This window comes from Perognathus longimembris, chromosome 28, assembly GCF_023159225.1.
Source record: "Perognathus longimembris pacificus isolate PPM17 chromosome 28, ASM2315922v1, whole genome shotgun sequence".
Lineage (NCBI taxonomy): Eukaryota > Metazoa > Chordata > Mammalia > Rodentia > Heteromyidae > Perognathus > Perognathus longimembris.
In genome coordinates, this window is record NC_063188.1 from 89,174,452 (window position 1) to 89,191,083 (window position 16,632).

Here is a 16,632-nt window from a genome sequence, read left to right on the forward strand (position 1 = left end):
GAGCCACAGCACCACTCCCTGCTTTTTCTGAGTAGTTTATTAGAGATAATAGTCTCATGGTTGCCTTTTACCCCTTTGGCTAGAACCAATACAACAGCAATATTTACAAGACAATATGCTGTAAACCAACTTACAAATAGGGCGGATAGAGGGACGAGGTAACAAACAGTACAAGTAACGTATACAATGCCTAACGTATGAAACTGTAACCTCTCTGTACATCAGTTTGATAATAAAAATTTGAAAAAAATAAATAGGGCCCGTGGGAGGAATTGGGGAGGAGGGAAGGTGGGAAAAAATGACAAAGGAGGTACAAAGTTTAACAAGAAATATACTCATTACCTTATGCATGTAACTGTAACCCCTCTGTACATCACCTTGACAATAAAAATTAAATTAAATTAAAAAATGGAGTCTCACAAACTTTCCTGCCCAGGCAGGATGTTCAGAAAACTATAATCCGATGCAGTGTCAATACTTCTCTCCATGTCTCTTGGAATGAAATCAATCCAGGAAAGAACATTAATTTCCCCCAAAAGATTTAAGTATAGAAACCCCAAATCTAGAGACTGTGCTAAGAAAAATAAAATTATGTGACGCTTAACAGAAACATGTCACTTATTCTAATAGTTGCATACACAAGTTTCATCTTCTCTTAATTACATACCTTCAGTTGGCACACTTAATTGAAATTCTACTGCATTTTTTAGAAAGATGCCAAATCCCATTGGCAATTCTAAGAAATCCTCATAGAAGATATTACTTTCTCTTCTGTATTCTGTTACATGCAGTCCTCAAAACAGCAGTTACATGCAACTTTACATTAGAACAGCGGTTAATTACTGGGAGAAGGGGGACACAAACACTAATTTGCAGGAAAGTTTTGATCTTAGCTCTTTAATTAATTAGCTGAGTAATCTTGGCTAAGTCATGAATGTCTTCCAGATACAAATAAACTCAATCTTAATAAAAGTAAAAGAGGAATAAATACACTGATGTAGGCAGAAATATCTTCATCTTTTTCACAAGCTTTAATTTTTTATTATCTTATCTTGATTTCAGGTATTAGTACGTTTCGTAATTTATTTGCTTCAAATTGCTGAGAAATACTATATCACTTAGGCAAATGAGAAATAAGATACAATTCTAAAATGTTAGAATTTTAAATTACATACACAAAATAATGATGACCAATTGTTTTGACTATTTGCATTTGCCGTAATTCTAATGTTAACTTGACCAGTAAGAACAATCATCATCATTTGAAAATGTTTTTCCAGAATAACTTAATAAATTAAGTCAGATAAATGAGCTAAAGGAAACAATAGAGATTAAAGCCTACAAAAATCCTATGCCTGCAGTGAAAAGGTTAAATCCACAAAAATAAACAGCCTTGTTATTTTAAAAATAAAAAATAGACTACCCCAAATGAAACATAATGGATTTTCTTAATAGCACTATTACTAGAAATATTTTCATTTATACATGGAAAGCTACATGGCCTTACTGCCTGACAGTTCTAAATAGGTAGGTCTTATCACACATTTACTAAGACCAGGAGTTAACTAGGTGGGCTGACAGTTTGATCATGTAGTTAAGCATGTAATTGCATTTCTGATGTAATTAGTGACATAATTGAGTATGTAAATTAATATTTGTTTCTCTAAAAGTAATTGTATCTTAATGCAATCTTTTAAACTGGGTGTTACTTCTCAACAGATAGGAAGATAATTTCAAAATAGTTATTTATCTTAATGTTTTCTCTGACAAGGACAAAATATATGCCATTAAAGTCATGTCTTAATAAATTAAGATGGACAGTAAGTGTAATTATATTTTTATTTATTGAGATTAAATTAATGCTAACAAACATATTCTACTAGCCTATTTGAAAGGATAAATTCAGCCTTTCCACTGTACTATTGACCATTCAAGTATTTTCTAAAGTTATGGTGAACTTCAAAAAGAGATTTTGAAACATTTGATCAAACTACTGGTAAATAATAATAACTATTCAGCCTTCACAAAATTTACTCACTATCAGTGGAACTCTTGCTATTTCTAATGGTAAAATCTTTGCCTTCCAATTTGAGGAGTAAAATTTCATACAATTTATAGTCTCTAGCTCCTTTCAAATGGCCTGTAATTCTTTTAGAAAGTACCCTTTACGGAAGTCCAGATCCCAATTCTGTCTTACCTCTTGATTACTCAAGATGACAGCGCAGTAACGTACGTGCATGTTAAATGGAAGGTAGTATAGTTCAAAGGTTGAAGACCCTTTCCCTTCCAAATATACACTATGGTGTGAGCAAAAGAATTCTCGTATATATGTGGAGTTAATAGCTATAAAAAAAGACAGAGATATTTGATATATTATAAATGCTATTCAAAGGAGTTATTTACACTAGTGATTAATATGTGGGGATTTATAAAAATGTTGAAAGCATAGAAACACAAAATTGTAAAGCCAAAATATGACTGTCCAAGCTTGGTATAACAAAAATGTGCTATCATGACTTTCTATTAAAGATTCCTTAACAAAGCATTTTGTTATAAAAAGAATGTCACTACTGTTTAAATTATGTATACTTATTAGGAGACATGCCCATAATTCTCCAAATTTTTATGGACCCTGTAATTGTCTATTTACAAAGTATAATTGATAATTTGAATTGAAAATGACTGCCTTTCATATTCATTATATATACTACTCTTTAGTATAACCAAATTGACACTTGTATATGTTTTTATCAATTTATATACAAATTGATAAATTATAAATATAAGATTATATATGTACTATAGATGGAACACATCAATATATTTTTTATATTTCCTTGAGTTTGGTAGTAGATAGGTCAGGCCTAGTGACATCATTCTAATAAATAATATCATAGAATGCGACAAAACAGCAGGAATGTGATTTCTGATACCAAATCTGAAAATGTAACTCAGTTACAGTATCACGTAATTCTCTCCAGGTGCTTTATAATATAGCTGTACTGTATGAATTCTGGCCACATGGAAAGGCTCCCAGCTGAGATCCCAGGGAAGGGGTAGCATTAATCATCAGATGATGTGACATGACCAGAGTCATGACAGTAGCTACAGGAGAGACCTTGAGGTAGCTATCCACCTGAGCTCAGTTATCTCAGCACTACAAGGATCACTATAACTGAATTCATTTTTTGATACCAGGACATTCTGGGTGGTTTGTCTTTTAGCTTTGGATAAGGAAAACATTCCTTTATTCACTTAACTATCTGTCATTCTATCAATTTTTTAGACCTGCAGTTATTTCATTTTGAAAAAAGTAAACATGTCTTTCTTTAAAATTGTAAACTTGCTGATAGTTGAGCTTTAAATAGGTTTAAGTAGGATTAGAAGAGAGAAAACACATCCCCTGTAGGTTGGAGGACACAGTAGTGAGGGGTAAGGTATCATCAGAGTCTTCTGAAGGAGAACAATTACTGCAGCCTCCTGTCTGATCAACCATCCCAAAGACTTAGAATTCTATATTATGTTTTTCTTATTTAAAAAGACAGGAACAAGCACAAACTTTAACTTGGAACACTCACAGGTCTTGAAGCCATTCCCAGAATGAGAGTAGCCCCTATGGATATCATATTCGTTACCACTCATACAACCACTGTCACAAGAAAAGAAGAAAATTAAATCAAAAACAGTACTCACCAAAAAATTCAAAAACAACTGACTTAATTAAATATTACAGAGTCATGAAAAGGATGTCTGTCTACGATTTGGCATGTTAAAAACAAATGAGTCAAGTGTGTGTGTGTGTGTGTGTGTGTGTGTGTGTGTGTGTGTGTGTGTCTGTGTCTGTGTCTGTGTCTGTGTATGCATGTGTTTGCAAGCAAGTACCAGGTCTTGAGCTAACAGCCTTGTGCTGTCACTCAGAGTTTTGCGCATGGGTGAACACTCTACCACTTGAGTCAGGCCACTAGACTGGCTAATTGGAGATAGAGTTCTAAGAACTTTTCTGCCTGGATAGCTTCAAATCTTTAGCCTCAGACCTCAGCTTTCTGTGTAGCAAAGATTGTAAGTGTGAGCTACAAGCACCTGACCTTCAAATATGACTGGATGTTTATATTATTTCAAAATTCAAAATTAAGAAACTACAAAAATAAGATATAAATAACCCAAATTTTCAACACTACTTTTTTAAAGTAGAGATTACAAATTCCATTTTTACATTAAAATACTTTCAAAATGTACTTATGTTTTTAAATTTTGACAGTAAACCAGAAACTCAAAAATTAAGTGCTTTCAGTTTAGGACTAAACACTCTCATCAAAAGAGCTTCTACAACCTTATTTCCTTAGCAAAATTCTCTTTTCTGTTTATATTTACATATTTGCTTCTTTGTTATAAAAAAGAAAAGGGGAACTGACAGTTTTAAAATCTCTGGGTGGTGTCCTGGTGGTGAAGTAGCAAAGCAAGGACTTAAGCAACTGCTTCTCTGACAAGTTCCAGATCTTTCAGAACCCACCAATTTTTCCACAGAGCAATCATTGAAGGAATTAAATATTTTTAAACGAATGCAATCTTTTAAATTTCCCAGAAATATTAACATAGATGTAATACTCTTTCAGAAAATGAATTATACTCATTTTAATTACAGCAGGATTGGCACCAGATTATTAATGGTTTCTGATGACTTTAGTATTGGGATTTCTAGGTAATCAAAATTACCAAATTCTCTCCTGATTTTGTTTTTTGCATTTAAAGGATGACATTGATACTACTGAGTATCATACAAAGATGAATGAAGGTATAAAATACAAAAATATGTTTATCATCAAAAATGTTCATGCATTTCATTGGTAGAGATTTACATAATCTTCTTTCTTCCCTTTTTGAACTTGTAAATATTGTTTTAAATTAGAATTCATTTAAAATAGCTATTTTCATAGTTTAAAATGAATGAGAAATATAGGCAAAAATTCTTCTTTAATCAGAAGTCGAAGTTCCTTTTTAAACTAAATATGGACTTAATAGAGTGAGTTATTTTTAGCCTAAATATTCACACCATGAAGTAGGAGAAATAAGTTTAAGTACAGTTGAGTCTCATTATCCATAATTGTTTCCAAATTTACCAACTTAGTAAAGTCTATTTGTATCCCTAATTAAATACTTATAGTAATTTGTCACTGTTCAAGGGAATAAGCAGATGAATGGAAAGGTCTAGTCACTGATAGGTCTAGTTCCCTGCTGAGGTAAGCCTCTCAGGTCAAGTGAATCAAGTTTGATTTCTGTCTTTGGTATCTGATCATTGGTCAAGGCTCACATAAACCACGTGACATTCTTTTCACCTCACTTTCTTTAAAAAATGATAGATTCTACCAGAATGATTTCTTTTATAATTAATGTTAATAATCTATGCACACACACATCAATCTGTTCGTCTGTCTGTCTACTTACACCTAACACAAACATAATCCTCTTAGGAGGAGTGATTCACTATTCAAACCAAGTTCTTGTGACAGTTTTACTGATTATAACTACTATGGATAATGAAAATCTACATTTTCATCAAGGAAGTACTTATAGAAACTTCGTGTGCAGTACATACACACAATGGAATTTTACTCATCCATTCAAAGAATAATATTATGTCATTTGCAGGAAAATGGATGGATGAACAACTAATCATGTTAAGTGAAGTAAGCCAGACTCATGCTTTTACTCATATGTAGAAGCTAGTTCTAAAATATAATTATGCATGCTAACATATACAGGGGCTCAATGCATTTAGAAACAAACTGATAAAAGGTGGGTATAATTAGGGGAGGCATCTGAAGCCATAACTCTTCAGAGTAACTAAGGTATTGTTCATCAAAACAAATACCAGCAAGTGGAAATGTGGGTGGGGTGATCAAATTGGAGAGGGAACAAGCATGAAAAGATGAGCAAATGTAGTCATTATATTCAATGTACATTATATAAATAATGAACTATGTAACCTGAGTGTAGGGATGGGATGGGGAACATGGGAAAGAATGAAGGCGTGACATTGACCAAGAAGCAATGAACTCATAACCTGATTTGGAGAATTGTATCCCCTTTGTACAACTACTTTATAATACAGTAATAATAATAATGAAAGACACTTCATGTGCATGAACTTACCAACACTTAAGCACAAACTTGTCTAAGCATGTATATGATACAAATTAAGCATTTCAAATAAATGAAAACTATTGTGTAACTCTACTTATCTCTCTATATATACATATTATATGTGTGTATAACAAGTTTCCAGAGTACTAACTCTTACAACCTTTTCTCATATACTATGTATATAAAATATTTAGACATTTACCTGTGTTTAATTATTCGTCCAGGATCAGTTAATTGTGACGGCAAATGGATAAGAGTTGTGGATTCTACCAGAGTTATACTGAAATAGGGAAAGAATGGGTGTCAATTATACTGCAACAAAATTTAGACATCCAAAAACTATTCTTTTATATTTTCCTGTATCATTTACAAACTTATAAAAACATATTATAAAATGTGATTAAAATCAGGAAAACTACAGTCTAAAATACTCATGTATCTATAGTCTGTAGCTCAAAGCATGCATATTATAAAATGACATTACATATTTACCTAATATAAATATATGAAACATAATGTTCCTTGATAATAAAAAGTAGATTTTCTTTTGTATGTTAAGACAACAACTGGTTTTCACATCAATGAAATTCAAAACATATACTGACTGCCTAAATTATATTTCTGAAATAAAAAGGAAATCACAAAATGGTACTAATACGTTAGTCAGAACTTTATGCATTGTGCAATTTCAACTCATACTTCCAGGAAAATAATGTATGTATCACAGGTAGTATGAAATATGGTAAGGTACTTAACTCAGTAATTTCCTGGTAGAGGTATGGATAGTAGTGGTTAAACCGTTGCCTAGCATACACAAAGTCCTCAGTTCCATGTTTAGCATTGCAAAAAGATTCAGAAAATGAGCATAGTAGTAATTATACCATCCCTTTGAATCTCACAGTAGTACATTCCTTCTTTTATTATAATGCACATTCATTCCTTTGTGTGTTAGCATGAGCAAGGTATTAAAAGATTCAAATGGGAATATACAATCCCTCTTGAATTACGTTTCTCACTTTATCACAGATAAAATAGAATAAATAGAAAAAACCTGCTATAATATTAGATGAACGAAACCATTAAAAATCATGGCTAGTAGTGAGCCAGTGGCCCATATCTGTAATCCTAACTACTCAGGAGGCTGTGATATGCAGATCACAATTCAAAGACAACAAGACAGGAAAGTTCATGTGTATCTTATCTCCAATTAACCACCAAAACAGCCAGAAGTAATTCAAGTGGTAGAATGCCAGCACTAAGGAAGAAGTCCAGGGACAGCGCCCAGGCCCCAGAATTGGCATTATATATAGGATATATAGGATTATATATTGAGATTTAAGAAGAATGTGATAACTTCACTGGGAATATTACATTAAAAACTAAGTAACTTCATGTAATAATGGTCATAATTTAAAAAAATAATTTATACAACACATTAAATTTCCTGCTTTGTCATTATGTTTTATAATGTGTTTGAAACATAATACTTGGTCATTGAAACATTAATACTCCACGTTTATTTACAATTTGAGGGCTATATTTATGTAAAGATGGGTTCAAATCCCCTAAATTAGCTCGATGTTGTAGAACAAGCCTTTAATTCTAGTACTTGGGAGTCTGAAGCAGAAAGACTGCAAGGTCCCTACAACTGTGCGGCTACAGAGTCAGTATTAGGCCAGCCTTGGCTTCTTAGGGAGACCAAAAAATATCCCTCTATTAGCCATTTTCCCACTGCCAAAAACCTCTTCTAAGAATTAGCCTCTGGAATCAACTATAAAAATATTAAAATTTAGGGGAAAGCAAATTTATCATATTTTTCCAGTTGCTGTGATTTTGATTTTGTTTCAACTTTAACACTAGAAAGCAGAATCATAGGACTAATTTTTAAGGGTCTGTTTTTTCAATTTTTTTTCAAATTTACAATTAATAGATTCTTCTAGTTTTACTGTTTTCTAATATTTAAAATTGGAATATTGACTCAATCAGAAAATGTCTTTTTATATAGAGCATCACAATTAATTTATGCTGTACCTTATTAATGCATATATCAATCTTGAGAATCAGCAGCAACAACATTTGCAATGTAATGGAAATAATTTTTTAATCAAAGGCACAGTAAAATTACTTATTACAGGTTTTACATTATGAGGGAGCAGAGGGAGGATATTGCACATGCTGATTTCCAGAGACAAACAGGACATCTCAGCAGAAATCTTAGGCATTTTTAAATTTGAAATGACCAAGTGGCAATTCTAGAAGCAATTATTTACTTTCATTACTGTTTCATCTGATGATGCTTAAAATTTTTCAGGAATATAAACAAATGTAACTTTTACTGAAATGATTCATGCTGAAATGATAAAAATTACATATATCTCTTGAGAGTTGATATAACTACAGTAAATTTACATTATAATAGAAATTACCTAAATTCTCCACCAACAGGAAAGTGGTTTTTCACATTCAAGGTGATCTCTTTCCATTCATAACAGGGAGTTTTACAACTTTGAATTTCCTAAAATAAAACAATACCAAAAACAAATCTTATGAAATGATTATTAAAATACCCTAATTGTAATATTAGCCATTAATTATCCTTATTTATAATCCTTATTTATAATGCCAGCTTAAAAATATTACAAAATGCCCAGTAAATATTGCACTCACAATTTACATAATTATTTTTATACCAAGCTCCACACTACTAAAATCTGTGAGGGAATGGATAATAATATATTTTATTTATCAATGCATGGTTACCTTCACTTGTAATTATATCACGTGGGAGAATGTAGCAGGACGATCTTGAGTTTTATCTGGTTACATAGCAAGAAATTATCTTTAAAAGTAAATTCCATATAAGTACTATAACTATATATTCATGTATATATACTCATCATTTTTCCATTGTAATATCCAAATGGTTTTTGTTTGGGTATTTTGAGGCACTATAAATTGAACTCAGGAACTCATGTTTGCTAGGCATCATGCTAGCTCATCCTCAGTCCTCACTTTTCTTTTTTCTTTATAACTTGTTTTCCACATTAGCTTTGCCTTGGCTAGTCTCAATTGCCCTACTTCTGTCTCCCTCTGGGATTACAGGCATGGATATCATTCTCTGTGAACTATGCTAAACTTGTTAGATTTATTAATAGTATAAAACTATCTGTCAAAATAGTGTGTCTCAAATTAATCACCATAAAACTGTGTTATCAATTTTTGTGGCAAGGCATGATTTCTTTTGGGAAACAATAAGCTATATGTATACCTGATACATATAACTCAAGGTATAAGCAGGCTGTGCTTTTGTATGTCTGTGTGTATGTGTGTTTCTGTATATAAAACTGTGCTTGAGTGTGTCATGCTTATAATTATATCATGGAGACTAAACCTGACACATGTATTATAATAAATACATAGAAACAAGATAAACTTAAAATTATCCAGAACACGTGTGTGTGTGTGTGTGTGTGTGTGTGTGTGTGTGTGTGTGTGGTGTGTATACACAGATCCAAGCTTTGAAATCAGGACCTCATGATCTTATTTTGCTTTCCACAGCTGATATTCTCCTATTTGAGCCATGCCTCCAATCTTATATTTAACTGGTTAATTCAAGATAGAGTTTTATAGACTTTTCTGCCTGGGTTGGCTCTGAAGTGTAATCCACTGGATCCCGCTTTTTCAATAGCAAAGATTATAGATGTGAACCACTGGCAACTAGTTTATCCAGAGGAATTCTATGGGCAAATTTTTCCTAGTAATTCTGTATAAGCAGATAATGATCTTGCCTTATTTTATTACTGTTTTTATCTTCTTGTTGACTTAAGACTATACATGGACAAATGGACAAAGTTGCCTGACTTACAGATGTCTTCTTTTCTGTCTTGGAGTCACATGGATAATATGCCGAAATGTCACTTAAAACCATATATGGTAACTATATGCTGCTTTAGAGAATTTATGTGATTTGAGAAGTGGAAAGTTTCCATTTTCAAGAGGAAAACAGAAAGGTACAACAAACATCTCAGTGACAAATGCTCAGTTCCTGTTTTAGTCATCACTGTCTAATAAATGAGTTTCTCCTTGTGGGCATCTTCATATGAGCATCTCACTGCTTTGCTAACACTACTGGCCTCCTTCAGCCTGTTTTTTTTTTAACTCACTATTTCCTTCCATACCCCAAATGTTTTACAATCCATATGTAAATCTAGATATAAAAATTAAAATACTGTGCTGGGAATATGGCTTAGAGGTAGAGTGCTTGCCTTGCATGCATGAAGCCCTGGGTTCAATCCTTCGGCACCACATACACAGAAAAAACAGAAGTGGTGCTGGGGCTCTAGTGGTAGAGTGCTAGCCTTGAGCAAGAAGCAGCCCAGGACAGTGCTCAGGCCCTGAGTCCAAGCCCCAGGAATGGCAAAACAAATTATAAATACTTGCATATTGTTAACTCTACATCCATGGCAGAAAATTGTATTTGGAGACAAATGAATCTTACCAACATCACAACTATTTTTATAGGAATCTTAAAGTCGTTCTCCCTCATATTTTAGATGTGAATACCATCACTATTCAATAAATTCCAGCATTAGCATGAATTTTAGAATGGATTTGCTCTATCAACCTTTATTCTAAACAAAATATAAACATAGCCCCTTTAATCACAAGTTTCCATGGGAAGAGATCTCAATGATCTGGAGCCATCTAAAGGTGCCAGAAGGCAAAAAAAGAAAATAATAGGCATGCTTATGAGACTCAAAAGACTTAGAATAGAAACAAAGGCATATAACTACATAATAATTACTTACAATGGCTTTAAAATTTGTGACTTCTCCCTTTAGACCAAAAGCCAGTGTAGTACCTCCTAGTCCATCTTTAGGTTTTGAAATTAACAAGAGTGAAGCTTCAGCTTGATGGAGGAAGCGACTAGTAAATTTCATAATGAGGACAAAGTCATTTCTATTTAATGAAAGATAAAAGAGGAAACAATTTATTGGAACGGGTCAACTGATAAATTTTTTCTTTGCCAGTCCTGGGGCTTGAACTCAGGGCTTGAGTGCTGTCCCTGGCTTCTTTTTGCTCAAGGCTAGCACTCTGCCACTTGAGCCACAGCTCCACTTCTGGCCTTTTCTATATATGTGGTGCTGGGGAATTGAACACAGGTCTTCATATATACGAGGCAAGCACTCTTGCCACTAGGCCATATTCCCAGCCCCAACTGATAAGCTGTTTTATTCAATGTACCTTGGATACCTTGGTACCTACATTATGTAATATACTTACTTTTACAAAAATTTAACTTCCAAATACAAACACACTTGAATATTCTAATAGTGAATAATAGAAAATCATATGTATATATAGGCATCTATATGTGATACATATATCCTATGTACACATATATCCTGTGTATGCTATCTATGCTCTAAAGTCTACAACTTCACCTTTTAAACCAAAATCGAACATAATGTTTCCTATTCCAGTTTTAGGTTTTGAAATTAATAGATGCATATATCATATATATATATTTATATAGCATATATAATTATATATGTGTGTATAAATGTATATATGTATTATATACAAATATGTATGTGTGTATATAATTATATATATATAATTCATAGCATATCTTTGTTAGTGTTTATAAAAGCTTTTTCTTATTATTGGCTTTGGTTACATAGAATATATATATAAGAAAATGTATTAGAAAATCTAGAACTTAAGACATACTTAAACGTCAGTTGAGAATAAATTGAAGGTCAAATCTAGATAAAATGTTGGTTATTTGAGAAAAGTCTTCAATTAAAAGAAGAAATAAGGATGCCATCCCCATTTCCCTTTTTTTTCTGCTTTATAGAGTACAATTCCAAAAAAAATTCAAGGGATTTGGAGTCCTGATAAAATGAAAATAACTGCGCTAGCAACCACGAATAATCCACAAGGCCCTGAGTTAAAATCCAAGTGCCCTCCTTCTCCCCAAAATAAAGTAAAACATAAGTTCTTATAGGGGCAAGTTTATTTTATCTGAAGTTTTCTTTGGGTGTTTTATTTATAATAAATAAGTGAGTGGATGGATATTGTTTTCATTTGGATTTAATTTAGCTTAGACATAGTCCTGAAAATAAATAGTCTGATTTTAGTAATTATATGCCACATATACCACATTAGCCTAGAGTAATAATTGAAGAAAATTAACACAGTCTAATGATGGTTGAAACTGGATACCTAGATGTTTTAAATGAAATATAAAATGGCCTCTATTGCTAATTGATGATTTGAGTTTGACATAGTTATACAGAAATGAAAGCTACAGTTCATAAAGTAACTAAAATTAATGCTCAAGTAGAACCCAAATAAAGGTCAAAGTAACTTCAGAAGTTATAATTTACCAAACTTTGTAAATAAAATTCAAGGCCAGGTAAAGTTCTTTAGTGTGTATCACACTGGTCAACTCCTGTTAAACTGACACAATTCATTTTTGTATTATTAAGTAGGAGTATTTTCCATTATTGGGACATGTCAGCATATCAAATACTGTTTTTCATCTTTGAAGACTAATTGCAATAATAATACATGTCTCAAATTGTTCCCATGGGGTTCTTTTATCATTTATTTTTGGGATTGGATTAGTTGTAGAAATATTAAACAGGTGCCAGAAAAACACATTAACCATAAAAATGAAACTGCTATACTATTTCACAATTTGGAGGTACAAGCATTGTATATGAATCAATTGATATAGTTCTTTCTAAATACAATGTGCACATCCATGAACAATGATAATGAGGTGAAGGAAGATTTTTTTAAGGAGTATTTTGAAACTTTTATTCATTCGTTCTTTATTCTTTTTTAGTTTCTAAAATTTCTATAAGTAAATATTGCTTTTATAGGCAGAACAACTATACAAAGTGCTATACATATATATATATATGAACTCCATGTTATGGAAACAATTGATATATCACAGTTGTAACTACTTTCAACGTCCTATGTGTATGTGTAGTTTCTATTATTGATGATGTTCTTGTATCACCTTCCTATGGTTGTACCTACACTATCTCTGTAATCTTATCTGAGTATATTGGAAACCGTGTTTACTGGTATTGGAAGTAGGAAATCCAAAGGGAATACCAAATTTGAGAGACACAGGGTAAAAAAAGAGAAATAACTACAAAAGCAATACTTGCAAAACTGTTTGGTGTAAGTGAACTGAACACCTGGGGGGGGGGGAAAGGGGGGAGGGAGGGGAGCATGAGGGACAAGGCAACAAACAGTACAAGAAATGTATCCAATGCCCAACGTATGATACTGTAACCTCTCTGTACATCAGTTTGATAATAAAAATTTGAGAAAAAAAATGTATAATTTGATGTGTAATAGTTCTGATTGCTGCAGGAAAAATGTAGAAAATAATCCTACCTTGATGGTCTACACACATTTAAATTAATTAAAATTAAATGCATACTAAAACACTGCTGTTTATGCCAGTAGGATTGTTTTTTAAAAATAAAATTAATAGGGCTGGGGATATGGCCTAGTGGCAAGAGCGCTTGCCTCGTATACTTGAAGACCTGGGTTCGATTCCCGGGGTTCGATTCCCCAACACCACATATACAGAAAATGGCCAGAAGTGGCGCTGTGGCTCAAGTGGTAGAGTGGTAGCCTTGAGCAAAAGGAAGCCAGGGACAGTGCTCAGGCCCTGAGTCCAAGGCCCAGGACTGGCAAAATAAATAAATAAATAAATAAATAAATAAATAAATAAATAAATAAATAAATAAATAAATAAAATTAATAATAATTTCAGAAATATAAGTTTTATTTCTGAGTTATTGTCTTTCATTACATATTTGTCTAAATATAAGTCACTCTCTTACAATTATAAAAAGCATTAAATGTCTAGAGTTAATATCCTCAATATAGTAAAATTTTAAATAACAACTCACTTTGGGAGAATTGTAATAGTATTCCCTTCCTGGGCAAGGGAGAAGTCAGTAGCATCTCTCCCAACAAATGTAGCAGTATATAGTAAAGTTTTCGAGCTTGGATTTTTCAGTAGTATCTATGTAGATGTAGAAAAGGGCACAAATAAATTGTTGAATTTAAAAGCTATATGATTGCATATATTTAAGACTTTTATTGAATAGAATTATAATCTAATAATAATATAAATTCTTATTGTACACTGTAATATTCTAGACTTTTTATTTAAAGATAGCACCTCTATGTAGCTTATCTATTTAGTTTATGTAAAGTGGGGAGGAAGAAGCTTTCAACAAAGAGAGAGATGAAAATAAACTGATCATCACAGACTTAAAGACCTAAATTAATGAATTGCATTTCATTTTTCCCTTAATGGAGGAGTTTAACTTGGACCTTGAAAATGCAATTGCAGGATTTTAACAGAGAACTTGTATAATCCAATTTATAAAAAAGATTAGTCTATCTGCTCAGTGTAGAAAGGACTGTAGATTTAAAGACTTAGCTTCAAGCTAAATGTGACAGTTTACTTAAGCACTGAGTGTTTAAGAGTTAACCATAATAAATCACTACTTAATGTAATTGATACTATCTCCTTATAGCTTAAGGAGCATCTTGTAATTCTTCTAAAATTTTATTTTGAAGCCAAAAGTCTGTTCCATTATAATTGCAGCTCAAGTCTATTTAGTATCAAAAGTCCTTGAATATTATTAGCAGTTAGGAACTTGTCACAATAAATATTGTCAAGAAAATTATCTGGAGGGTTTTTTCTCTGACAAAAGTAAAAAAATAAAAAGAACCAAGAGAATATCATATCTAAATGTTGTCTCAGAAAATACATTAGAATAGGAGACTTTCTCTTTACTAAATTAAGCCATCTATACTTTGAGACAAAAAAAATCTGAATATTCCTTATTTTTATCTAAATCCATATATCAGTCATTGAGGACCACCAGACTAGATCACTGAAGATCAAATATGGGTATGTTTTGCATCAGAAGTATGTAGTTAGCTCCCTTGTCAATGACATCTTCAACTGATTATTATTTAAAGCAATCTTAAGAAAGTACAAATTTTGTTAAGTGGCAAATTAACTTTTAGAGAAGAAATTTATTTTTCATAAAATGGGAATAAGAAGGAAGGAGTCATCCTCTTTTTAAAATCATCAATTTTTGTTGATTATAATGAAAATTGTTTTCATTTTTTTTACCTTTACTTTCCTTTTAGAATTAAGTTTGAAAAGGGGTATTCCATTTTTAATAAGATCAAACCACATACAGCCTTCTTGTTACTTTTGAGCTAACAATGAAACATTTAAAATCTCTTTAATTCTTTAAGTCTTCTTTAAGTCTTTAATTCTTTATGCCTTTTGGCCATGAAGATACTCTTACCTGGCCTACTGCAGTGTCATATAGAGTACAAAGAAAGGGCACCACCCTCTTGGGGAGGAATGCAGGGAGTCGTTCATACATGTAAACACAAAGCATGAGCATCAAAACAGGATTTGGGTCACAGATGTCAGTGGCCTAGTTTCAAAAAAAGAAATACAAATTAGAGGGCACATAGGAAAAAAAACAGAAAAAAAAGAGGAAAAAGCATATACAAGCATTAGATTCCTTTAAGACATTTACATTATGTCAAAAATGACAATATTGAAATATAGATAGAAAACAGACCATTATTCTGAAAAAAGAGTCATTGACTCTTTAGACATATTGTACATAGAACACGGGCCTCACTAAAACTCAAAGACTACATAAAAATGAGCCAGAGCTCGGGAGAATACTATATAATAGCTAAAATGACTGAAGTGACTAAAGTATCATGCTGGATAATATAATTCAGGAAAGAAAAATGACAAGTAGAACAACCACTGAAGAAACAGATGATAAGATATTTTCAGTCAAAGGTTCATGGGAGACAGTGCTTGGTCTTTAAAGAACTTGTGACTAGTATGAGGGAAAGGGTGTATTGTAGCAGAACAGTTAGCATCCCAGGGCAAAGATATAGAGAAGCACCATGTTTGTTAGGAAAAAAGTAGAAATTGGAGCATGCATAAGGTAAGGGATATGATAAGAAATTTCAAAAAGTAATGATAAGTTCTAGGGTCATACTGTGAAGGCTCTGGATGCCAGAATGAAGGATTCCATTTTGACAGGGTAGATAGATAGTAGACAGAGAAGTACTTTGCTGGAACAGGCTACAAAAGTGGAAAAGATAACTACAGCAATAAATGAGATAAATTAGTGATAAGTGTTTAGAATTGATTGGAAATAAAATTCAAATGTACAGGGGAATAATAGCACATAGAGCAAACATACCAAAATGTAAATTGAAGCCAAAAGAAGAATCAAGAGCAAAAGAAGGCAGGTTTCCAGCCATTTATGGAGAGCCTGTTAGCTTTTAGAAAAAGGTAGAGGAAGTAGAAAGATTATTTACAGTGTATTTATAGCAATTAAGTATTGGAAATGTGGAGAGCTACCTTTACAATGGTAATGACAGTTCCTTACT

General features: G+C 32.4%; 1 protein-coding gene across 1 annotated transcript in view; it reads right to left on the minus strand.

The window, feature by feature from the left end:
- The window catches only part of Cfap47 (cilia and flagella associated protein 47), a 205,726-nt gene that overhangs the window by 86,118 nt on the left and 102,976 nt on the right, over window positions 1-16,632 (minus strand). The window contains exons 36-42 of the mRNA XM_048335454.1: window positions 15,513-15,647; window positions 14,088-14,203; window positions 10,950-11,100; window positions 8,568-8,656; window positions 6,344-6,421; window positions 3,579-3,649; window positions 2,198-2,343 (exon numbers count right to left, since the gene is read on the minus strand). Of these exons, the coding sequence (XP_048191411.1) occupies window positions 2,198-2,343; window positions 3,579-3,649; window positions 6,344-6,421; window positions 8,568-8,656; window positions 10,950-11,100; window positions 14,088-14,203; window positions 15,513-15,647 (786 nt within the window). The remainder of the gene's footprint in view (window positions 1-2,197; window positions 2,344-3,578; window positions 3,650-6,343; window positions 6,422-8,567; window positions 8,657-10,949; window positions 11,101-14,087; window positions 14,204-15,512; window positions 15,648-16,632) is intronic.